At 37.0% G+C, this 26133-nt stretch overlaps 1 protein-coding gene across 5 annotated transcripts in view; it reads right to left on the bottom strand.

The window, feature by feature from the left end:
* Grm7 (glutamate metabotropic receptor 7) overlaps positions 1 to 26133 on the bottom strand; it is a 996496-nt gene that overhangs the window by 179253 nt on the left and 791110 nt on the right. For all 5 annotated transcript variants that reach the window (XR_015439508.1, XM_087182048.1, XM_087182049.1 and 2 more), the window contains exon 8: positions 15704 to 16639. Coding sequence is in view for 4 of the 5 variants with exons in the window: in XM_087182048.1 (XP_087038174.1) it covers positions 15704 to 16639 (936 nt within the window). In the remaining variant the exon portion in view is untranslated. The remainder of the gene's footprint in view (positions 1 to 15703; positions 16640 to 26133) is intronic.

The raw sequence follows: 26133 nt of genomic DNA, 5'->3' as shown, positions 1-26133 counted from the left end.
TGTTCCCTTTGTTCCTTCATCTCACATAGGTTTCTGCTTGAAGGCCACCTGCTCCAAAAAGTACCACTCATCCCATCTAAAACATTAGCCTCTGCAGAATCTATCCCAGAGCCTCCTTTATTTCTCCTACCTCTGCCTTTCATTTTCTGGTTTTTTTTACATGGATGTGGTGCCTTTTTCTATAGAACGCAATCTCCAACATAGACAAAGGATTTGTCTCTTTCCCTGTTCTACACCCAGCACTTAGAAAAGTACCCAGCACATAGGTGACTTTCAATAAGTATTAATGGGATGAATGAAAGAATGAAAACTTGAAATTAGAAACTGTCAAAAATAGCAAACCAGATCCACAAAAATCACTGGAAAATAAGCCTATGACTATGAGATCTTTCCTTCACTGGGTGCCATTTGACTAAGTTGTACTGTAAAGATACCAAAGGAAAATGTTGTGGGGCAGTTATCAGAAGAAATAGTATTTTAAATGCAAAAATGTTATTGTTTCATCACTGAAGAGATGCACACACTCACACACACACACTTTTCTATGAATACACATATGCATGTGAAATGAATTAACTTATTCAATTCTTATGTTAATCATATAAAATACTATTGTGATTCTCATTTTACAAATGAGGAAAATGAGGGGCAGCAGAAACAGCTTATGCAGGGGAAAAGAAATGATAATTTCACTCAAATTATTTCTATCTCTGTCTTTTTTTTTAGACAGGGTCTCGCTATGTAGGTTGGGCTGGCCTTCTCACTGTGACAGTGATCCTCTTGCCTCAGCCTCCCAAATCCTAGGATTACAGCCATGTGCCACCATGCCTGGATAACAGTTATCAATTATCTCTTAGCCTCATATAGATTTATATCATAAAAGAGCCACTTTTAGGACAAAAATAAAAGTTTATTATAGGCAAGAAACAGACACAGTGGGGACGGCTGCTCCACAGACAGAGTCACACCACACAAAGGAGGGGGTTCACTTTCACGGGGTCTATCTCTCTAGGCTTCCCTTATATCCTGCTTATCTCAGGGAGCTTATCTTAGGGAGCGTATTGGCTTGCCCCTTTGATTAACCATTTGGTTTCTGTTCTCTCTTGTCACTCAAAAGTGCAGCAGCCCTCTTGTGCCCTATTGGGTGACATTTCAGAGTCCGTTTAACTCCCTGCCTCAGCTATCCATCCACCTGCACTCCAGACTTTGACTATCTGGGTTAAATCCGTCTCTGTAGCTTGTTTGTTGTTTGGCTGCCAACAAGTTTCTCAACCTACCTAAAAGTCCTCTTAGCCTCCTGCCTCACTCCTATTATCACTGTCCATATCTCAAGAGTTTGGTGACTCTGTGAGACACGTCTCAATCAGTCACTCTCTTTTTCCCTTCCTGGAGCTGGGATATAAGAAATATCACTTGAACTCTCTAAGTTTCTGTTTTCTAATGTGTAAATGGGGATGATGTTAATCTCTATTTTGTATTTGTTGTGGAATTTCAATGAAATAATATATTGGAGGTGTTCAGCCTAGTGACTAATGCATGTTTGGAGACTGGTGTTGCAGATTCTACACTTTATGCCATAATTTTAAACATGTAGACATTTGGGTCATGATAAACATTCTGGCATCTCTATCTTTGAAGTGTATCCAACTTCTTCTTTTCAGAAACTCCTAGAAAAAGGATTGTTTGCTTTTTGACTGAACTCTCTATCTTCCAATAATTTACCAAAACAAAGAATACAAGGAAAGGAAGAGAGTCAACCAATATGTGTTCTCTAGGACTTTTAGAAAACATGTTCTTTGGCCACATGCATACAAATCCATAAGAAAGTTGATATTAATGAGTACTGTTCAAAAAGAAATGCTTTCACAAATGGTACTGAGAAAAGGTACCATACTGAAATTAAAACCTATAATGTCCCTGCCATGCTGCCAACATTCTTGTAAACAAACAAGTTAAGGGCAAAGCTCTGGTCAAGAAAATTAATGTGCATAATGAGCATATTAAGCACTCTAAGAGCTGAGACAGCTTCCAGAATTGCACTAAGTAAAAGGATCAAAAATGAAAGAAGCCAAAGAGAAAGGTTCCTGCAGTGCCCATCCATCATCCTTGAAGATTAGCTTTAATTGTGCCATCTTCATGGACATATCCTCAGCAAGATTGATCTCTGTCATTTCTTGCCATAAACCTTGTTGTACCATTTTTCACAGATACTAGTATATAGGGCTTTTTCACTTCTAAATTATTTTTTTAAGGGAGTCATTAAATCTTACTTTAAAACATTCATTTACTCAATCCACAGAGCTTTACTGATCATTTATTATGTGCCAGCCATTGTTCAGAGCCCACCAAGTTCTTATGTTCATAGTGTTATGCTGTGATGAAGATATCCAGATAAAAAACAAATAAACAGAACAATAACTGGCATTGATTACTGATGAACAATGAGAAGAAAGAGAAGGTAACTGGAGGAGAAACTAGAGCTTCAGCTTGGAGTGTGGAAAACTTCAAAGATCAGTCTAATAAGCATGCACTTCTGTAGGTTGAGGTCTAAATGATGCACAGGATGCAGCATAAGAAGTTTTAGGTGACAGCATGCTTGGAAAAGGCATATCCTGTGGGAAGGTCACAGGAATGAATTGTTCTGGTTCATTCAGGGACAGAAAGAATATCAGCAAGGCTAAAGGAAAGTTAGTAAGAATAAGAGTACAACCAACCAGAGCACCAACGCCAAGTCCAGAAAACATTTTTGGTAAAGGCCCACTTTATAAATATTTTTGGCTTTTTAGGCCATATTATCTCTGTTATAACCATTCAATCATGTTCTTGTGGCATATTATGGCTTGTATGTAGATATCCCCTCAAAGCCTCATGGGCTCATAGGTGGGGCTTTTGGGAGGTGACTGGATCATGGTGTGATACTGGGTTAGTCCACTGATTGGTTTAGTATAGTTCTAGCTGAGGATGAATGGATTTACTGAAGTCATAAGACCCACCCAGGGTGTGGGTGGCACCAACCAAAAGGCTTGTGATCTGGATGGAATAAAAAGGGAATGAAAGAAAAAGGAAAGCTGATGCCTGCTGCTTCCTGCCTTGCCCTGGACTTTTTCTCCTATGCCATGACCCCTTTGGCATGCTGTCCTGCCTAGGAGCCAGCTGACTATGGATACAAACTAAGAGCTGAAATAAACCTTTCTTCCTTTAACTTGTGGGTCTTGGGTATTTTGTTTCAGCAACAAGAAAGTAACTAAGACATGACATGAAAGCACCCACAAGAAAATGCAATGTAGTGCACAGGTAGGTAAATGAATGCCTATTAAAATATTTCAATAAACACAAGGTACCAAAACAAGCCATCCATTGGATCTGTTGCCCACAGTTTGAGTTTTGATTTAAGCCTCATGGGCCCTATGGAAGTTTCAATACTATTCTAACTGTGAAAGTGGCAGGGAGGCAATGATAACAGGATCAACAGAAAGCCACTAGAAGTATGTTTTAAAAAGTGATATGATCCCCAGTTAAAAGGGTCTCACAGCATTTCTAAGACACTTAAAAATAGATTCTTAAATAATACAAGCCATCTGAAGGAGAAGAAAACTGTTTTAAAACTCCTTCATAGAACATCTAGATCCAAAGTAGTAGGCTCTGGAGGAAAAAGATGGTATCATTATAGAGAAGAAAAACCTTTTATATTTGCTGTTTCAGGACATCTACTAACTGGGTTTTTTTTAGACCTGTGCAATGGGAGGTCTTGGATCAAAAAACTCACTGTTGGTTATCAGCCAAGCAATCACCTGGAACATAAAACTTAATGGGGCACACAGACACATTACAGAGATGATTTTCCATTTCAGACAGCCAAGGATCTGCTACAGACACCAGTGCTTTTGTATCCGGCAGATGAATTGTCAGTGTCACCATTAAGGATTCATTTCCTTACATTTTCTTTTCCTAACAGCTTTAGTGGGAAACCAGATTTCAAAAACAAAACAAAATGCTCACTCTTTCCATTTCCCAAAGCTTCTTACTGTGAGCTGAAATTCAGTGCACTTGCCTACCAATCATCTATACAACTCCTGTTGCTAGAATAAGATGAAGAAGTTTCCTCTTCCGTGGACATTTCTAGAGTTTTTAGTTCAATGACTATGTCAACAGTGTGTCTCTGTGTTCTTGCTGTTCAATAGCTTCTTGTACCATATATATTTTTTTCAACATTGGAACATCTGAAGATTCTTCCCCATTCCTTACAGCATGGTAACTAGATCATGTTTTAATTTAGAAACTAATACAAAGATAACAGTCTTATAAAACAGTTATCCCTATCTCTGACCACCAAAAGAATGTAGAGAAAATGGATTAAATGTTAAATGTTACTATACAAATTAGAAGAATCCAGAAAGAATTTGAGAGATGCAGGTGAAAACCACACTGAGATTTCCACCTCACCCCAGAAAGAATGGCTGCTATTAAGAAATCACCTAATAACAATGCTGGTGGGGGTGTGGAGAGAAAGAGACCCTTCTCCATTGCTGGTGGGAGTGCAGACTGGTGCAAACACTGTGGAAATCAGTATGGAGAGACCTCAAAGAACTAGGCTTAGAGGTCCCATTCGACCCAGCTATCCCCCTGCTGGGTATCCTTCCAAAAGAATTAAAAGAATCTTATCACAGCGGTATATGTGCACCCATGTTTATAGCGGCACAGTTTGTAATAGCTAAAGCTTGGAAACAGCCCAAGTGCTCATCAACTGGAGAATGGATAAAGAAGATGTGTTGTTTTTTTTAAATAAAATGGAGTACTACTCAGCCATAAAGAATGAGAAATTAGAGTCATTTATAGCTAAATGGATGCACGTTTAGGCGATACTCTTAAGTGAAATAAATAGGACACACGTGTAAATACCGAATAGTTTCTCTAGTGTGAGAAACTGAAAGTGTAATTACAGATACACACGGATGAAACTGCCTAATAACATATTTCTCAGATTGTGTTTCCATTGCGTGTCATATGACTGTATCGAAATTTAAATTAGGGAGAAGTTTGGCTTATGTGGAGTCTGCTAACTAACTGAAGTTTTTTCCAGATCATTATTTGTTCAGTGTTGGTTTTGGGGATCTCTCTGAAACAAATCATATCCTCTGGTGTTTTGTTGGTGTTTGAGATGCTTTTTTAAGTTATATGGAAAAATGTTTAAGTGCTTTTCAGTTTTGTTTTGGTTGAGTTCTACTATGTTTGAATATTATTGTGGGTTTTTTCACCTTGCATTGTTCTTCTTTGAATGGTTTTAATTTTTTGTATGTGTGTGTGTGTGTGTGTGTGTGTGTGTTTGATAATAAAGTTATTTAAAATTAAAAGAAACAAACTAGAAGAATCCAGATGGTTCCTTTCCTTTTGGTAAAGTTCTTTTAAAAAAAATACACAAAATACCTCTTCATATTAAGACCTGGGACATTAAATAAAGAGACAATGATATAATGGCTGGGTTCAGGCTGCACATTGCTTTTATGTGGCACTTGTTCCAGCACCAGGCAGCAGCCATGGCCTCATCAATGATGCAATTTGGCCATCATGGCCCAACCTAGCCTCTTTGACAGAGCACTAGGAAGGTGACCAGAGAAACACAATGGAACTGATAGAATTGGAGGCAGATTTGGCCAGCCTAAACACCTGGCCTTGAATGCTAAAACCCAATCATTACAAGCTTATCTGAGGCTTTGAGTCTATTAGCCAAAGCTCTCAGGTGTGAACAACTGACTCATACATAAATCAGGGCTCTTTGGAAATAATATTAACCCCTGCAAGTGATAAGTCACCAGAGTGAGCTCACATCAAAGTTCAAGGTGAAGATTCAAAATTCAAGAGCCTGCAATATAAGAAAGAAAACAGGATTTTCTGCTTTGGCCATTCAGTTGTCCAGCAAAAGATTTCTACTGATGACTTCCCAGGTGTGAGGCTCCTGATGGTATAGAAACATCAAAGAACCTCAAGGTGGGCCAGGGATTTAGCTCAGTGGTGCCAACTGCCTTGCAAGCACAAAGTCATGAGTTCAATTCTGGTACCAAAAAATAAAAAATAAAGAACCTCAAGGAAGTGCTAATCATTGAGTGGTATTTTCTTGTGCTCTACATTCTTTGCCACCATATACTCTTAACCTTGCCTACAATTTCTCTGTTGAGTATTTGTAAATCACCTTCCATTTCTTGATACCTCATACATGTTAGCTTTGAGCAAATTTATTTGACACTATTCACCTACTGATGCTTTAGAGCCAAACAATTTTGGTCAAACCAAGTCCAACCTGGAGAGAAAAACATGATACAGAACTGATTTGGAGCTATAGGGATACAGTGTAACAAGATAGGCCCTCTGAAGGTGCTTAAACCACAGATCTGGCACATGTCATGAACACTTAAGACTCAACTGCCAGGCATCTGGGGACAGATTTATTTATTAGGAACTGCTTACCATTCATAAGCACAAACCCTTTATATTCAGGAGAAACCAGTGTAGTGACAATATACTCAGAATACAAGGAAGAATGTATACAGACAGCATTTCCACTATATGGATATTCTTTAAAAACTCACTAACACTAGCAGTCTGGGAGGAAAAGGCAAGAGATCACAAGTTTGAGTCTAGAGTGGGCAAACTGGCAACTTAGTGAGATCTTGTTTCAAAGTAAAAAAATAAAAAAAGGAGAGATTACATAGTTCAGAGTGAAGGCCCTGGGTAAAACCGTCTCAGTACTGCAAAAATAAACATGCAAACAAAATGCTAGGGGTATAGCTCAGTCCCCTTATGGGGGGGAAAAACCCACTACTAATATGCATAATATATAGCAACTAATAGTGTGGGAGTCTCCTAGTGCCTCCCACTTTACTTGGGGAGGGAGGGTACTTACTAGAGTCAGAGTGCTAGTGTCCACATCAGGAACCTTTCTGTACAGCAGGGAAGGAATGAGAATGAGAGTGCCCAGATCTTGTTTACCAGCATTTGATATGAGAGCATTGGGGGCACCCTGACTGAAAGGGAAGGCAGGGCACTGCAGCTGGCAACAAGTTCTATCCACCGTTTTCTCCAGACTTCCCATTCTCCCTCCCCACTTTGGCTGTGTACCAACAGGTGTCTACAAATTTGAGCACTGGGAAGCTCCACAGGAATCATCACTGCTTACCACAGTCTGCTCCTCAGGGTAAAATTTCACATATGAACTATTATGCAATTTGTACTTATAAGCAATGAATAATCATTCTACAGCATTAACATGACAGTGTCATACCCCAACCCTGCAAATTAAAGTATCTCTTCTTATTTAAAAACCAAAGCCAGCTCTTTAACAGGTAATAGAATCCCCCAAAATTTTACACCTACCCACCTTGAGTGCAAGCTCTTGTCTTTCTTCTAATCCTTGGTGTAGCCTCTACCTACATTTTCCCCAAATGAATCTTTTCCACCTCTGCTGCACTTACTGCCATTGTTCAAACAAACATTTTTGCCAAGGGAACTAAGGGTCAAAGGATGAAGTTCTGTACTGGGCATTAGCCATGTGCCAGACTGCAGGACTTTACAGACCTTCATTTGCATAATTCCAATGTCATGACAGACACAATTTCTAGTTTCAGTACTGTGCATAAAGACCAATGCATATAAACTGATAATTAACTTTCAAGGAAAAGGAGATAGAAGGATGGGCAAGGAGAAGGACATCTGTGCAAGTCAACTTTTCATTGGCTTCATTGGAATGTAATTGATATAAAATAAACTACATATTTGAATTTTGCGCTTCGATCAATTTGGACATATGTATCTATCAGTAAAATGATCACCACAATCAAAAGATGAACATAATTTTCACCTCCAAAACTTCCCCATGCTCCTTTGTAATCCTTTACCTCCTCTTTACTCATCACGGCTTATAACTGATTGTTTTCTATCACTGTAGAATTTCAAAAAATTAATTTAAATGAAATTTTATATGTTCATTTTTGTCTGGGTCCTTCCACTCAAGGTAATTTTTGTGTTTTCTAAGGATTTCAGCATAACTAGCTTGAGATGTAGTATCAGATATATCAACATTTCATTGCTTTTTATTGCAGAATAGCATTCCATTGTATGACTAAACTACAATTTGTTTATCCTTTCAATCATTGTTGGCCACTTGGATATTTTAATTTGGGAGGTATTACAAATAAATTACACACAAAAAAATAATGGACAGATTATTTTCTTTCTCTTCAGTGAACACTCAATATTGGTGAGAATGTAAACCAGTTCAACCACTGGAGAGATCAGTATAGATATTCTGAAAAAACCTAAAACTAGAAATTTCATTTGATGTAGTTATTTCCTTTCTAAGTGTCTACCAAAAGAATTAAAGAAAATTAATACGAAGGTTTCTCAAAAAACTAAAGCTAGAAATTCCATTTGTCCTAGCTATTTCCCTTCTAAGTATCTCCCAAGAGTTAAAGACATAATATTACAGAAATGCATATATACCCATGTTTGCAGCAGCACAATTCATAATAGCTAAATCTTGGAAGTTTCCTATATGTCTATCAACAGAAGAATAGATGAGGAAAAAATGTGACATGTATACACCATGGAGTACTATTCTACCATAAAGAATGATAAACTTGAATGATTTGTAGGAAAATGGATGAACCTTGGTGCTATAACATTAAGTGATATGAGCCAGACATACAATCTTAAATATCACATTGTTTCTCTTATATGAGAACCTAAAATACAAAGAGCAGAAGAAAAGACAGATAAAAGGAAGTAGGAAGATAGTAGGAGACAAATGGCTAAAGCACTATGGTAGGTGCATGTTTAACACTTTAAGAATCCGTCAAACTGTTTTCCAAAGTGACTGCTACTTTTAATCTTTCCGCCACCAGTATATGAGAGTTCCCTTTGCTCCTCACCCTTGCTACCTCCTGGTATCAACATCACTGTAAGTTTTTAAAGCAATTTAAACATCTCATTTTCTCTAAAATCCAGAGGTTAGAATAATTAGACCCATTGTAAAGATGAAGGAGCCGAGGACCGAAAATTTTAAATGACACATTCAAAGTATTCAGTGATTATGTTCAGAGCACCGTAGGATCGTGGGGAGAGGAAATGGGCAACAGCCCAGCTTCTAGGACCAAAGGAAGACCAGAGCATGACAGAGGCCTGAAAGAAATCATAGTTGGACCAAAATTATGATCTGTAGTATAGGAATCTCAGGAGTGCCCACAAGCTGACTATGTTTTTGTTAGGGTTTTATGTGTTTTGAGAAAAATTCTTTCTGAAAAATGAGAGGTGGTTCCTGATTGTCTGAGAAGCCAAAGCACAAAGATGTGTTTGATTATTATGTTTCTAGTTACAAGGTGGGTCTTGGGTCCTCTTGGCTGGGTCTCTCTTTCCATGGTTTAGTTCTCAAGGTAAATGATATCTAAGGGGAAAGGTGACCTCCAGGGGGCGCTCTATGGAGGGGGCAATTGGTAGACTCAAAGCCTTTTGTTGAGTCCTTTTTAGCAGGAATTTCTCATTCTGAGTATTTCTCTGGTCAAACTTGGATGGTTGGAGTCTTTGGTTTAATTTAGTGAGCTCTTTCCTTATTAGTTCTATTTCAATTCAGTTTTACACAGGGTCTTGGTTTCTGCTTGCTGAACTAGCTATCTGGCTAAATAAGGGACTAAGATGGTGAAGACTCCAATTATTTTAAGTGACTGCCCCTGAAATTAGCTGATGTATCCTGGCAGAGGGAAAGAAGACAACACCAGCTCAGCTACTGGCTTACACTAGACTTGCAAATGGCTGTTTTTAAAGGGCTGTTTAGAGAGAAGCTCAGTTATCACTAGGGTCTCCTCAGGGAACAGAAAGAAGGTGGCTTCACCAGGTTCTGATATAAATATGAACAGACAATAATCAAACAGGAGAAGCAAGACCTCCCAACCAGTATGCATGCCTATCACAGCATGGGTGTACAAGTGACCTCAGTAAAAGCTATATTTAGGGACATTTGTCTCCACTGTGTTTAGAATCAAAGTGAAGGTTCTTACTGAGCATTCTAGAAGAGCAAATAGGGACCTTTGTTTTGAAATATTTATATTTATGTGTGAATATGCATATATGAATAGAGCTGGATGTGGTATCATACTGTGGAAAGTGATTGTCTCCAGGGGATAAGATAATGGGAATTCTATTTACTCAGATGTTTGAATAAAGATTAAATGTTGGACAACATTACTTGCAAAATCCAAAAAGAGTCAAAAACTTTACAAATATATATCTATTTAAATAACAAAACAACATAATGCAAGATGAAAGATAAGGCATAGTGTACTCATCAAAAAAGTTCAAAACAGATTTCACGCTTACTCTATCTTTCCTAGTCCTTCAGGGTTTCTTCCAACCAGGGACATCCTTTGCCAATCTATTACAATATGTACTGAGTTTCCTTACCTCCAGCTACTTCATTCTTAAAAACTACCCTTGAAATTTCCATTTAGAAATACCCTATGTTCACATTTCTGCCCATTTATCCATTTTTGTTAACTCTCCATAGCTGCAAGGAGAAAGTCCAGAGTCCAAATATGGCTCTATTACCTTTGCTGCATTGCCACCTCTGTGGCTCCACAAACCAGAGGGGTTGGAATTGCACCAGAGGGATGACTATGGATAATTCAACATGCACATAAGAGAATCTTGTATCTTAAGAAGGCATTTCAGATTAGAAGCAGTAATATTTACAATTCATTTGGCCCATAGTATTGAAAAGATGTAATTATTATTATTATTATTTTGTAATGCAGATCGAACTTGGGACCTTGTGCTTGCAAGGCGGGTAAGCTAAATCCCCAGCCCCAAAAGATGTAATTCTTGCCAAAAGTTTAACTTGGGAGTGAAACCTTGGGATTTTCCTTGTTTCACAATTTGCTCATAAGATGAAGTTATATTAATCTTTTTTGCTACACTGTCTCACACTTGCAAGAGTCAAAATCATTTAAGTGCATATCCGTCTCCTTTCTCTATATGCCATGTGTTGGAAACACTGCCCACCACTTTTTTATATGTTACACTATTTCTTACTGGATTGTCACATCACTTTCTCTGCTAGTTAAGTTCAGTCCACTTGTTACATTTTCCATGCCACTAAGGGGGAGCTATCTCCTGTATCTGTTCTTCATTCTTTGTGGTACAACTGTAGCATGTTTCACAGTATTTGATGCTTATTTGAAGACCTACATTGATCACTAGTGTTTGATTTCCTAACATACAATGTCAGTGTCTTTTTCACACCCGAATGACAGTCCTTGAGAAGTATAGTAGATATTTTGTCATTTTTAATTTCTAAAAGACCACAAGAAAGGGGCTGGGGATTTAGCTTAGTGGTTCTGCCACCTGCCTTGCAAGTGCAAGGTCCTGAGTTTGATCTCTGGTCCCCAAAAATAAAATAAAATAAAATAAAATAAAATAAAATAAAAGACCATGAGAAAAAATAGGGCAGGAACATAAACTAATATATTACTTCTAAAGAGAATCGGTCATTTCTATATAACACTTGATGAGTTTTTAAAAAGAGGGATATAATCATAGACAAAATAAATACAAAGTATACCCCTTTTCCCCTAACTATTCTTTATGTTTAAGTAGACTAATCTTAATGAAAACCATTTGCTGGTATTATTATACTAACAGCAAAGAACTGAATGTGAAGAAATATCCAGGGTCATTTGTTCGAACCCAAAAGTAAATCAGGAAGGGCACGTTGTTTTCAAATTCTTTCCAATTCGGAATTATTGAGAGTGGCTGCCTAAAGACTATATTAAGAAGTGTTCTGAAGAAGTGTTCCATAATTGGTCAGTGTTGTCTGCCTTGGACATGGCTATATTAGTTTTAGGTAGGCTTTACTTTGTGTTCATATTCTGGGATGCCATCTCATATATGTGGATGATAAAATCATAACCTCTATTCTCATTTTCTCAAGAAATACTTATGAGAAATACCCCTATCTGCCTGTCCTACTGCTATTTCTGGTCCCAGGACCAGAGCCTTGGAGCTGGGTTTTTATAGTCTTGGGCCCAAACCTTGCAGTTAATATTTCATCAGGATATTTGCATCCTTGACTTTGTCTTTGATCTCGTATGGTATCTTTCTAAAATCCTGGTTCATTAATCTCCACATCTATTTGTTGGGGATGGGAATTAATTTATTCCCAAAGGCTCTAAAAGTATAAAACAAAGGAATCTTTATAGAATATCCCATTCTCTGTGGCCGAGAACAAAGTATTTAAACAAGTTTTAAAAGTATGCATAGCTTCCAGTAGCATTTTTCCAGCATGCTTGTTTAAAGATGTAAAGTTCTATGCTCCATTCTAGCACTATTCATTCACTTGATAATTCCGCAGGGCATTATCATGGGCACAGTTTTGAGACTCACTGAATTAAGGACTCAGAGTTGGTTCAGAGATTTAGCACCAAGTTGCTCTAATTCTATCATTTACTGGAGTAATACTCCAATGAAAATCAAATAATCCTATTATTTAAGTTTTATAATGCACACTGGTTCTGTCTTTTGTACAAAGAATGGCTCACGTGGACCATGTTTGAATAGATATTACTTCATTGAAGCCAGTACTCTTTTGCAGATATTTTTTTTCTCAATTGCTTCAACCCTTTTCTTTTTCCTTTCCTCACTATCTTTCTATCAAAACAACTACAAAATGCATAAAGGAGGACTATGACAACCTCAGATCCCACGCCTTTCATTCTAAGCTTCACTTCCCCTATGCAGGGCCCATTAGTGCAAAGCTTGTTTCCCTGCACATCTGTAAGGAATTATATACAATCATACCATCACTTGATGAGAGGGATGCAGTCTAGGCTATACAGCATTAAGGAGCTTCACAATTGTACAAACATCAGGTTATTTACACAACTAAGATCACTATGACATCACTATACAATACCATCTTACGAGACCACTGTCATTTAGGCACCAGTTCATTATTGACTGAAATATTATACAGTGTGTGATAGTACTGCCTTATCTGGAAAGTCCTCCACAACAACTGGCTAAAAATCTTTGGGTGAAGGAGTTATCTATGGTTACTCAGATTTTGGCAGAGTAGCCTGTGTTATCCATACCTGAAGTATGTGTCTTTTCTTTCATGTGCAAGTGCCTGTAGAGTTATACCCACGAAACTTATTTTTTGTGCTATGCTAATGGACTCAACCAATGAGGAAATTTCATAAAGATATTCTTACATAATCAAAATTTATTTTCCAAAACAGTAAATAGTTACTGGTAAACTCAATGCTCAATCTTTATTTTTTACAATGGAATCTATCCATTTCAAACACTTAAACTGTTAGACTTAAACACAAATGGAAAGTCTGATTCTGTAGATTGTTGCTGGCTTGGCAAGGATTTATTTAGCCATTATTTCCTTATTTCATTTGGCAATTTACCTCTTTCCACAATTTAAATGTCATGGTTTCATGTACACAAAGTGATATTTTTAATTGATCACTCATCTTTATCCATATGCCTATCATTAGTGTGTATATTTTCATATAAGAATTCACTGTTCCCATGTGGAAATTCAGTAGCTTTACTTGTGCCAATAAAGCTTGTAAAACAATATAACCAGTCCAAAGTATGCAAAGAAACACATATTTTCTCAAAATCTGGGATAAAAAACACTGCTTAAAGATATCTTTTTTTTCCACTGTCCAATTCTGTCAGTGCACTGTATCCACAGCAACTGGAATCAGTGAATGCAATTACTGAAACCCTGTGTCAATTTCAGGTTTTTGAATGAATGAATTGTATATGTGACCTTCTGGATGAGACCCATCGTTTTGACTGGAAATCGTGAGAAAATGAAAAACGAAATGAGAGAGACATATATTGTCAAATGTCCAAGAAGACTCACCTATAAAACCACTGCAATTAGTTTTCCCTTTTATATTTCTCACAAATAAATGTACAGGATACAATTAATTTCTTTAACTTGTTGGATTGGGTGATATTTGTTTTAATAACAAAATAACTCCATAGATTCTGAAAATACCTCCACATCTTCCAAAAATTCAGTGGTTATCAACCTAGAAGTGTACATTTGCAGGTATTTTTTTCTTTTCTCTATTGCATTTCATGACCCTAACTCATATTTTACTATTCCTTTGGCCCAGGGATAGAAGAAATTAAATGAAATTCAAATTGGTTTCACAGACAATAAGTACGGATTATGAATTTGAAGCATATTGTTAGAGACATACTATACTTGTTGAGCATATAGGTTAGATGAACATCCTCTAAGACATTTTATAACTAAAACCGTAATTTGGAATCATTAGCTTTCCTTGCTTTTAGAATTCTGCATGATCTCATGAAATATTCACTTAAAAACATAGTCCAAACTTATAGCTTCTAAATCAAACAATTTTGGTAAAAAGACATCTTTTTAGTTGGAAAAACCAGCTAAATGCCTTTAATCCTTTTTGCAAGAACAGGTAACAATAAAAATCAGATTCAATTAATTCCTAGAAGTACAGACTCTCATACATTTTTAGACATTTCAATTTCAATCCTTATTTTTCCCATTTAAGACCCTAAGCCTCTACACATTTAAGAGATCTGCTCTCAATGTCCTAACATCTAATCTACCTATAATAAGATTCTCTCTTACATAATGTGTCAAGCAGGATTCCACCCCTCAGTTTTGTTGTCAGTTGCACCAAACTGAGGTGTTTATATCCATTAAGGACTCCACATCTAATTAGCATCAACATATTAGGCTTGTCCAATTTGCTTATACATGAAACTATAGCTGGATGGGTAAACACATGAGTCAGCTGAGTATGAATCACGTCTAAAATCAATACTACAGGGTTGCCTCATTAATATGCATGTCACACCTACAATTAAACATACATTAGCTGCATGAGAAATCAACATATTAGGGCTTCCTAGTTTATAGACTCACAAATTTATAAGACTGTGAGGGGGCATGTGCATTAGCTAAATCATGGACCAACATACTGGGACCTATGAACTTTGGAAACTTCAAATCTTGACGATATTCTCTCTCTCTCTAATCTCACTATAAATCAGTGGCTGTGATTCATGTATTTCTAGCTGTAAGGAGCCTAGAGTGGTATGATAACCAAAGCTCTATTCACCTATCTTGCATACTTTGTGCATGCATAATTAGGCAACTCTAATATTCTATGTAGCTCACATACTAGATATAATCTTTAGTGATGGCCTATATATCCACTAAGAAGAAAAAGAGCATCTATAGTGATGTTGTTAATGACCATCATACATAGCTACCTGGAAAATAGGTACTGTGGTCATCTTCTATTCCAAAGAAATGTGTGTAATCAGAGGTTTTGGTGAATGAATAGAAATATTCAATTAAAATGAATTAAACATTTTATATTGGACAATCTCACATTGAGTAATGCTAAAGTAAATATAACTAACTTGAAACATCTAACTTTGGTTGGTTTTTAGTGGCCTGAATATAATACAGTTCACTGTAAAGTTTAGATTTCTATAGCATTTGTGCTTTTTCATCCAGGGTTTATCTACTCTTGGCAATATTCTTCACATATAAAACCTCTTACTTTATGCAACCAACTTAATTTCAGTACTCCCCAAAACAAACACATTTTTGAAAGACCAAAATATGATGTGCATTTTCACTTACCTTTTCCGCTGACTGCGCAGTTCCAAAAAAAATTGGAATGAAAGCAAGCCATACTATACATGTCGTATACATAGTGAATCCAATGGGTTTGGCTTCGTTAAAATTCTCTGGTACACCCCGAGTCTTGATGGCATACACAGTACATGTGACCATGAGAAGAATGCTATATCCCAAGGAGCAAATGATTTGGAGATCTGTAATGTCACATTTGAGAACTCCCCTGGCCTGCTCAGGGTTCATCGTCTTATGTTCGTCATAGTCTATGATGATGTTGGGTGGGTCAACACCAAACCAAATGAAAACCCCTAGAAGCTGAACTGATATTAAACTGGAAGTGATTGCCAGCTGTGACGTTGGGCTTATGAGTCTGGGAGCTGTCACTGATTTCTTGCCCTGTTCAAATATGCGATAAATCCGATTGGTCTTTGTCAAAAGGGCTGCATAACTGATGCACATACCCAAGCCTAAGAAAACACGCCGGAAGGAACACACGGCCACATCGGGCTTGGCTATCATCAGGAAAGTGATAATGTAGCACAGAAAGATACCAGTCAACAGAACATAGCTGAGTTCCCGCCCAGAGGCCCGGACAATGGGCGTGTCATTGTATCGGATGAAAGTGGCCATGACAAAGATAGTGGCGATGATCCCCAACATTGCCAGGAAGACAGGGATGACGGCCCAGGGGGAATGCCACTCCAGTTTGATGATAGGGATATTCTGGCAGCCAGTTCTATTTTCATTGGGCCGCTGGTCATAGGGGCAATGCTGGCATGTCATCTCATCAAACTGGTACTGGTACCCGTCACAAGGCTCACAGGTCCAGCAGCAAGGTGTACCCTTCTGTGTCTTCTTCCTTTGCCCAGGCTTGCAGGGCAACGTGCACACAGAGGGTGGGATCTCTCGGACTCCTTTTCCCCACTGCATGTCCTCTATCTGCAGCAAAAGAATCAAGAAGACAAAACAGACAGATTATTGGAAAGAAAATAAAAAGCAAACTATAAAAAAAGAAAACCATAAAAGCAAAGGGTAATAATGGCAGCTAACACTGGAGGCTTGTTGAGGTTTAAATAGCTACCTCAGCTAGCAAGAGCTTCTGCTGTGATACGGTCCTATACCAATGGACTCCGGCATCCCCACTCTTCACCAGTACAGAATCTGTTCCAAACAGGTCTCATCATAAGAATTCTGAGACAATAATGAAATGTACAAATTCTTCTGCTCCCATCCCTGACCTCCCAAATAAGAATATCACAAAAGAGATCCTGGGATCTAGATTTTTAACAAGGCCAGGAGGATTCTTGACAGAGAAATTGAAATACACTGACACACACTCCATTGCCTCCCCCCGTAAAGTGCAAATATCCCAAATCAAGTGGGAAAAAAACAATAAAAACATCACAAGTCATATGAAAATTATCCACATTCCTTATTAGGTACTTTCATATAAATTTAAAAAATTATTTTAGATAATATTGCAGTGTTGACTACTTTTCCCCAATTTCTGTAGGTATTATTGCTAGTTTCACTGAGAAGTTTTGAAGCAGAGTGAATCTCCTCTATTACTTATCACAGAGGAGAAATAAGACTCGTTCTGAGTGCTATAACAGCGCTAGACTATCTCTGAGAGTTCAGGAAGCATTTGATAAGAAAATAATATGATCTGGAAATCTTCCAAGATTGGCCATCCACCAATTCAGATAGAAAATTTAAATTAAGTCACTATTATCCTAAAGGGGGATGAAAATGTATTTGCATAATTAGAATACTATTTCCTGGAAAACTCATAATTAATAGTGTTTTGAGAAATAATGGCATTGGGCACAAGGGAAAACCTTATTTCTGAGCTGGAATGGCATCATTGTGACCTTTCTCTTTTGTGCCAGTGTGCGATCTGCTCTTCCCCTTTGGGCTGTCCATTCCTCAAATTTCATTCCTGTGGAGATTCTGCAGGACAACATTGCACTGCAGATCTTGGTGCACACACATAACCTGGGCCTGGCTGAATAATTCCTGCAGCTGGTCTCAGACTTGAGCACACACTGGAATCACTGGTGAGACAGGCTTCAACAGTCTGCTGAATTGCACTGTTAGGTTTTCTGATTCACTAGGTCAAGAATGGGTCCCGAGTATGTGCATTGCTAACAAGATCTCCAGTGATACTGTGGGGATTATGCATAGAACATTCTTCTCAACCACTGATACATTCTAACCCTCTCTAGACATAGAGATTAGGTCAAGGATGAGATCAGTGAGGCCCTGGTCACAGAATTTAATTTTGTGATTTTTACTGAGAATATGCAGGATTAAAAAAAAACACTTTGTCTTTGTTGGACTTGGAATTGCCCGGATATAAGGTGATTGATGCTTATGGCTACAAAAAGGAAATAATTTATTAGGAAAAAATTAAACTCAGAGAAAAACAGAGAAAGAGAAAAATTCCTAGTGAACCCGTTTCAGTTCTTGGCTATAGCTATACCTGAAGTAGGTATTTCTCTACAGTATGTCACTTTGTAAACCAGTAAATAAAACACTGTAAATTTTATTTATGTTGCTTGCAGCCAAGTGTGCTGAGCAATGTATGTACTAAATAGCTTCAGTATTCACAAGTTATAAAAGATGTAATGTCAGAAAATTATTTTACAGAATAAATTTCAATTATAAATATGGCTGATTTTCCTGTACCTGGAAAATTGAATTTTTAACACAATTGAGCCAAAAATAGATCAGAAAGATACTAGAAAGGCTAGATACTTTTTAAAGGGCATAATTGTAGGACAGAAGGGGAAAGAATAATAACTTATTATTTGTTGAAATTTCACTCTCATATTAATAGAAGGATGAAAAGTGCATTAAGGATTAATTTTTCCATCAGTACTTGAATGTGAGCTACAGTCTAAATCCAAGTCATAGTGTCAAGTGTGTGTGGGTGTGTGTGTGTATCTGTATCTGTGTCTATATCTCAAGGGTTACAGTTCATAAAATGTGGTAACCTTCTAGTGGTGAAATTTAAACTTTAACCAGAGACCTAACAATTTTCAGAAGGCTCTAGTGTGAACTCATTTGCCAGAGCACGAAACCCAAGTCAGCCCTAATAAATCTAACTAAATATAAAACATAATCATTTCTTTCTCAACATCATCATTTTTAAGGCAGTAAGTCACTGGCAGCTATCCCAGAGCCATAAAATTAAGGAAATAACTTGTAATAAGAGAGAAAAAAATATGCATTAACTATATAAATGTCAAATTTTAAGAAGTAGGAAGATTTTTTAAATTGCTATTATTAATACAAATGTTTTCAAATGTCAAATTAAAAGGTCCTACTTATAACTTAGGAATGATTAACAAATTAAACCAATAAATACGTTTCATTAGATAAATGTAAGACTTCTTGATTCCAACACTCACAGATACGGATGTACCATGAGATTAAACTTGATCAATGGGAAGATATGTAGGGCTCATATAAATATAAAACAAATTATTATTATATGTAATATTTTACAGCCAGTTTCAAACATTTCCAGCTCACTATTTTTTTCCTCTTCGAATGAAATAAAATGTTGGCAATGTATCTACACCAGTCTACACAGATACAGTGACCTGTTTCATAAGAAGAAGCAATGAGCTGAAAGTGCCCAAGGGTGTCTATGTGAAGGAGGATTATTATTTGGGGCAATGGAAAATCAAGTATAAGGTCAATTTACTTTGTTAGAAGTCTGGCAGAAATGCAAATTTCAAGTTTCCTTTCAGCTCTACAACCAAATTGTATTTTAGTTAGCTAGATAGCAATTTAAGATGGAAAAGGAGTAGAAAAAAGCCAGAGATGTTTATCATCTTCATTAGAAGATACAGCCTTAAATTCCCTGGTTAGGATGTATTTTTCTTCCTGGATAACTACAGTTTATAGCTAGTTATTTGATACCTGATCTGTTTAGTAGCTGGTGCATGGGGAAGAGCTGCTGAGATTATCGTTCTTGGCAAGAGAACAGAACTTTACATCTAGTACTATCAATTAGTACAATATACAGCACACAGATTGTGTGGATGGGTGACTCAATTGCCTAGGAAAAGGCAACATATGCAGTCTTGGACTATGAAAGCAAGAATAAGTCTTTAATAAAGTCATAGGAATATGTTCTTCATTTTTATTTCTTTATCAGGTATAAAGAATGGACATACTATCTTCAGCTTTTTAATTTTGTGTAAAAGTGATGCTTGGAGAAGCAGCAGTCATTTTGTAACCAGGAAAAGACAAGATTAAGGAATAAAGTTCATATGCTGAGGACATTCCATTAAATGTTAAAAAAGGAGGAGAGATTGAAAATGTTTCTATGATGGCATAATCATGTCATCAAATTAACAATGCTGTATATTTCACTCTGCTCTGGAACTTTAGACGTGAAATGATAAGCATTCTCTTTTTTTAACATTTGAAGAATTTCTTTATTGGAGTTCCACCTTACCTTGCCTCAACTATCTGGCCTTTATGACAAAGAGAGAGTGAGCCCTGAACAAAGTATTCATATTTTACAATAAACAATATACAGTACATATGTGTGTATGAAATCTTTACAACAAATTCCAAAACAAACACTTAACAGGAGTGTAAAAAAAACATAGATTTCCTACTCTCTTTCAATTAATGGTAGCTACTTAGCATTTTAGCTCTTGTAATAAGATGCTCTCCTCCCCAACATTCCCACTCATAGGAATCCCTGAATTAATTCTTTCTGGTAAGGTGCAAATTCATGTTGAAGGTGTGTTCCATTAACTATCACAGGTTCCAAAATTCCCTCCATGACATACTGGTTTATTGTAATGTATGAATACTACCTAAGTTTTCATTTATCACTCATTCATCATTCATTGAAGGAGTTCATTTGAAACTTTTAAAGTCTCACCCATTCAACTGGAGTATTAGCATAGTACATTCAATTTGCATTTTTAATAAGTGACTCTCTCTTACTTCAGGTTAGATTTATAATAGTCTAAGAATTTTTACTTTTCCTACAAGGAAATCCAAATTTTGTTTCACAAGTGGTAATCTACCTCCCCTAAACCATTCAATTACATTGTGTATAACTCATGTTTACTAGTAAATAAATTTCTATTCCCTGAAGCCTATCTCTCCCTGAATTTGACTGTTGCCTTGAGGCCTTTCTTGGATTTTTTTTTCTACTGACCAAGGTATAATTGGGATTCAAAGATACACCTGAATTACCTCCATTTCTACTCACAAAATTTACTCAAGTATGAACTATCTGATGGTGACTATGTGATTTCCAATTGGGAGTCCCTTCTTAATGCAAATTTTAGGTTAAAAAATCTGCTTATTTTTAGAATTCAAAAATATTCCACTGCTTTGATACTTTAAATTCCCATTGTGGACTATTTTGTATTCCAAAAGGGCTCAACTATCTTGACACTGGAGCCTTTCTTGATGACTGTGTGTGAAAAATCACAGAAAGTTACTTACGATATCTAGAATGGTTTCATTTATACTATGAAAATTATAATCTGTGAATAAGAACCTCAGAAATTCTTACGTTCATATGGTTTCTCTTCCACATGAGTCCTTTGAGACTTGGTGAGCTCTGCCTCCCACAGAGGCATCCTCATCCTGGTCCCAGCCAAAGCAATCCCTCCCTCATAGATCCTCATCTGGGATGTGCTACACTGATGACTCTCCACATCTGTCACATTCTTTAATATCTGACCAACTCTTCAGGATATATACAAATTTGCATTCAAACATTCGAATATATTCTTTCTGACTTCTACAACTGGTATGTTGAGGCTTTCCAAACTTATTAGACAATTTGCCGATAATTTAAATTCTTGTGTAGATAGCAAGTAACTCCAGAAAAAAAAGTGAAGCTCAGCATCACACACAATCAGAAATATTTATCTTTAACTCCTGAGAATGAACACAAAATAGTTGGTAAGATACATGGTTCAAAAAATCATGTTTCAGCTGGAGGTGTAGGTCACTGGGAAAGCATTTTCCTAGTGTTGCATAGGCCCTAAGTTCTATTCTCAGCACTGCCAAAGTGGGGTAGGGCTTTTAAAACCAGGTGCCCTGGTGGTGCACATTTGTAGTTCTAGCTATTCAGAGACAAAGACGGGAGGCTCCCTCCATTCTAGAAGTTTGAGTCCAGCCTGGGCAACGTAAGAGACCTCATTTTGAATGAAAGGAAAAGAAAAGAAAAATCAGCTTTGATACCATTGCTTCTGGCTCAGACAGAAATGGTGAAAAAGCACCAGTCAGCTTCAGCTAAAAATTCTCCCACACATGTGTTTGGAGGAAAAATTGGGGCCCAGCTTTAATAGAGAGACAGTTACTGCACAGGGAATGTACAGACCTTATAATCAGTAGAATTTTAAAATAAAATCAAATTAGTTGCTGTCATACTGCCAAATACAAAAATCAGAGAGAGAGAGAGAGAGAGAGAGAGAGAGAGAGAGAGATTTTACAAACACTCTTTGGTGCATCCATTTTTATCTGGGAGAGATCTGTTCCTTTTCCCACACAGACCATGTTCTATCTAAAAGAAAATTTTGTCACTCAAAGGATATTTTTCTTGGTCAAATTCCATTTTCATATTTCTAAAGCTTACTCTGTAAAAGCAAGCTGCTTAGACCTTTAATTGCATAATTCTCTGTGATATTTTTTACTTATTAGATATTTAATAGAATGAACTAATTTATAGAAAGCATTCTTATTAAAATGACATTTATTCATTTAAATATATTTGTTCTGTCTATTTTACAGGCAGGAAAAGCTTTTTAGAAAAAATGCAGAGAAATGTAGGAAGAGCCAGTTTCAGTTCTGATGAGAAATGGGTAGGGTGGAGGGCTGCCAAAAGCTCCTGCAGCACCTCAATGTCTTGCAGAACTTAGCTCCTTTTGTGGTGCTGGGGACTGCACCACAGCCTTACACATGCTAGGTATGCACTCCACCAGTGTGCTATATTCCCAGCCCTCAGCCCCTATTTTAAAGTATTAGCATGACTAGGCTGAAAATAGACTTTTGGGAATTCTATATCACAATAAAAACATTCATTAATTCAGGTTCTACATATTCAAAATGTGTGACTATAGCAACCCTTACAGTTTGATCTAAAATGTCTCTCAAGTCAGGCACGGTGATGCATGCCTGTGATCCCAGCATTCCGGGAGACTAAGGCCAGGGGATCCCAAGTTCAAGACCAACCCAGGCAAATTAGCAATTCAGGGGGAATGTGTCTAAAAAATCTTAAAAAGCATGTGTGTGTGGGATGAGAGAGAGCTGGAGATGTATCTCAGTGTAATGGCACTGGGTTCAATTACCTATACCACAAAAAAAGTCCCCCCAAAGGTTCATGTGTTCAAGGTGAGGCTTTTGGAAGGTAACTGGGGGGTATAATTATCAGTGAACTAATCCATTGATGAATATATCTCTGAATGTGCTGTTTGGAGGTGGAACCGAGTTGGTGGAGGAGGTTCACTCAAGTGTGACATGGAAGGATGTATTTTTGTCCCCATCAGTTACTCTCTCTCTGGACTTTTCCTTGTTCTCTGCTTCCCAGATAGATGCCTTAGTGAGCAGCTTTTCTCCACCATGCCCTTCTGCCATGTAGTTTCTTTTTCTTTCTTTCTTTTTTTTTTTTGGTACTGGGGATCGAACTTGGGTCCTTGTGCTTGTGAGGCAGGCAGCAGAACTACTGAGCTAAATCCCCCCTGCTTGTTTCTTTTTGAAGCCAGCCAACCATGGCTGAGTCATCTGAAACTATGAGCCTAAATAAACCTCTCCTCTTTTAAGTGGCAGGTGGTCCATCAATAGAAAATTTGACTCATTCAGCAACCAAGCTTTATTTTTTTTAATGTATTCTAAGAAGAGAGTGTTATACATATTATTTTTTAATTTTTATTTTATTAGTACACATTTGCAGTATATGAAGTTTACATTCATCACGTGTATATCACACAGCTAGTAGGAATATTTTTTGCTTGTAACAAACGCTGGGGATTCATGGAGAGATTCAGAACATTATCTTCTACAAATCTCCTGGGGATCCAAGATGTGTAAGACTGTCTAATGTTCCTGAAATTCCATTCTGAAATAATGCAGTGGCCCTATCCTGCCTGCATATCTGAATCAGTTAAGATCTTCTAAAAATTGCAAAGCCTGGTGTATGCCCCAGACTAATTAAATAACAATCTCTGGCAGATGTAAAGCAGGCATTGGTGTGTTCTAAAGTTCATCATGTTTTTTTCATATGTAGGCAAATTTGAGAACCACTTCACTAAGCTCTCCCAAGCACTGGGATGCAGAAAGAAATTTTTGTGTAGTTTAGTGAACTTGGTAACTGCAAGAGTACCTCTCTGAAAAAAAAAAGAGTATATCTCTATCATCTATTCTTGACTTTGTAATGTATCATCTTGCATTGAAACTTGGAACAATTTGTCTAAAATGCTTAGTTATACTCTGATTGTAAGTCACAGAATTACAGATCTGCACAGTCTGGAATTATATTTCATATTGTCCTTGATCAAACAATTTAAAATGTCTTCAGAAGCTGGGTACATAAAGTAAACAAAGGAAGTTGGTGGGGCCAAGAAACATTTCTTCGTCCTAAAACAACCAAGTCCAAGGAAACACAGGACTGTTAAATTATACATCAAGAATAGATTTTTTAAGTTCTACTTAAATAATTTGCATTTTCTGTTTCAATGTTCTCAATTTTCTTAAGTACAAGGAAAAATAAAATGAGTTTTGATTTTTAAATTGGTACAATCCAAAGCTCCCAGACTAAACTGGACAGTTGGCCCCCAAAGTTAATCAGTTAACTCTTTCTTTATGTAAACTTTCTATATCAGTACTAAAAGGGGCCAAAGTTTTTGATTTCAAATGTCCTTTTTTTTCCTTCCCAAAAGAATCAGGACAGTCTTGTGTGGAATTTCTAGACTTCCTACAACATTCATGGTGCTATAGTTTGAGTATGATTTGTCCCCTCTGAAATTCATGTTGAAATTTAATCTCCAATATAAGATATTAATAGGTGGGAGAAGTTTGAATATACAAGAAGTGATTTGGACTCATCCCTCATGAATGGGATAATTTATTTATACAATTAATGGACTAAAGAGTTATTATATTAAAGAGCTAATGGGTGACTCACAGAGTGGATCAATTATGAAAGCCAGTTTAGTTAGGTCTTACATAGACTCTGTCTATTGCCAGATGATGATGCCCTGTGTTACCTTAGGACTCTCCCAACAAGAAGATCATCACTAAATGCAAACCCTTGACCTTAAACCAAAACTATGAGCCAAAATAAATATCTTTTCTTCCTACTTACCCAGTATGTGATAGTGTGTTATTAGCAACATAAAATGAGCCAAATAAATGCCTTTGAAAAATACCATACTCTCAGACAGCCTAACACTGCATATTTGCTGTCACCAGCTAGCTTCTTTGGAAACAGTACTACCAATAGAGGAGCCATCTTTCATAAATAATTTATATGATAATTACAATTGATGTCTTATTTCTTCTTCTTTTGGGGACACAGTTTCCTAAAATATGGTTACTCATCAAAGATAGATTCCACCTCACCCCAAAAAGAATGGCTGCTATCATGAAATCAACCAATAATAAATGCTGGTGGAGCTGTGGGGAAAAAGGAACCCTGCTCCACTACTGGTGGGAGTGTAGACTGGTGCAAGCACTGTGGAAATCAGTATGGAGATACCTCAAAGAACTAGGACTGGAAGTCCCATTTGACCCCGCTATTCCCCTGCTGGGAATCTTCCCCAAAGAATTAAAAGAATCATACCACAGTGATATATGTGCACCCATGTACATAGCATCACAGTTTGTAATAGTTAAAACATAGAAACAGCCCCAATTATTCATCAACTGGAGACTGGATAAAGATGTGGTTTTTTAAAAAATGAAATGGAGTACTATTCAGCCATAAAGAATGAGAAACTACAGATATTTATAGCTAAATGAATGCCATTGAGCCCATACTCCTAAATGAAATAAATAGGACACACATGTGTAAATACTGAATAGTTTCTCTAGTGTGAGAAACTGAAAGTGTAAACAAGGACTAAAAGGTATAATCGATAATGTAAAATAGGAAGAAAAGGGGCAAAGGAGAAGGGGAAGTGGGAGGGGTAGGGGAAAGGAAAGAAGGGAATGTAATAAATATGAGAAAATGAAACAATGGAAACAAGGTCTTAGTAAATAGGGAGGGGTAGAGGCCTTGAAGGGAGGGCAGGGGAATGGGGAAAAAATAAGAACCAAGAGAGATTATGTAAAGGTGCAAATTCCCAATGATGAATGTCTTTATATTGTATACCTAAAATGTACCAATAAAATTAATTTTAAAAAGATAGAAACTAAATCTTATTTTAATTATTAAATTCCTAGATTTA

Source organism: Heterocephalus glaber, unplaced genomic scaffold (assembly GCF_053883595.1).
Source record: "Heterocephalus glaber isolate CG9 unplaced genomic scaffold, H.glaber_assembly_v1.0 deba00001472, whole genome shotgun sequence".
Classification (NCBI taxonomy): Eukaryota; Metazoa; Chordata; class Mammalia; order Rodentia; family Bathyergidae; genus Heterocephalus; species Heterocephalus glaber.
This window is presented reverse-complemented; position numbering and strand designations above follow the sequence as displayed.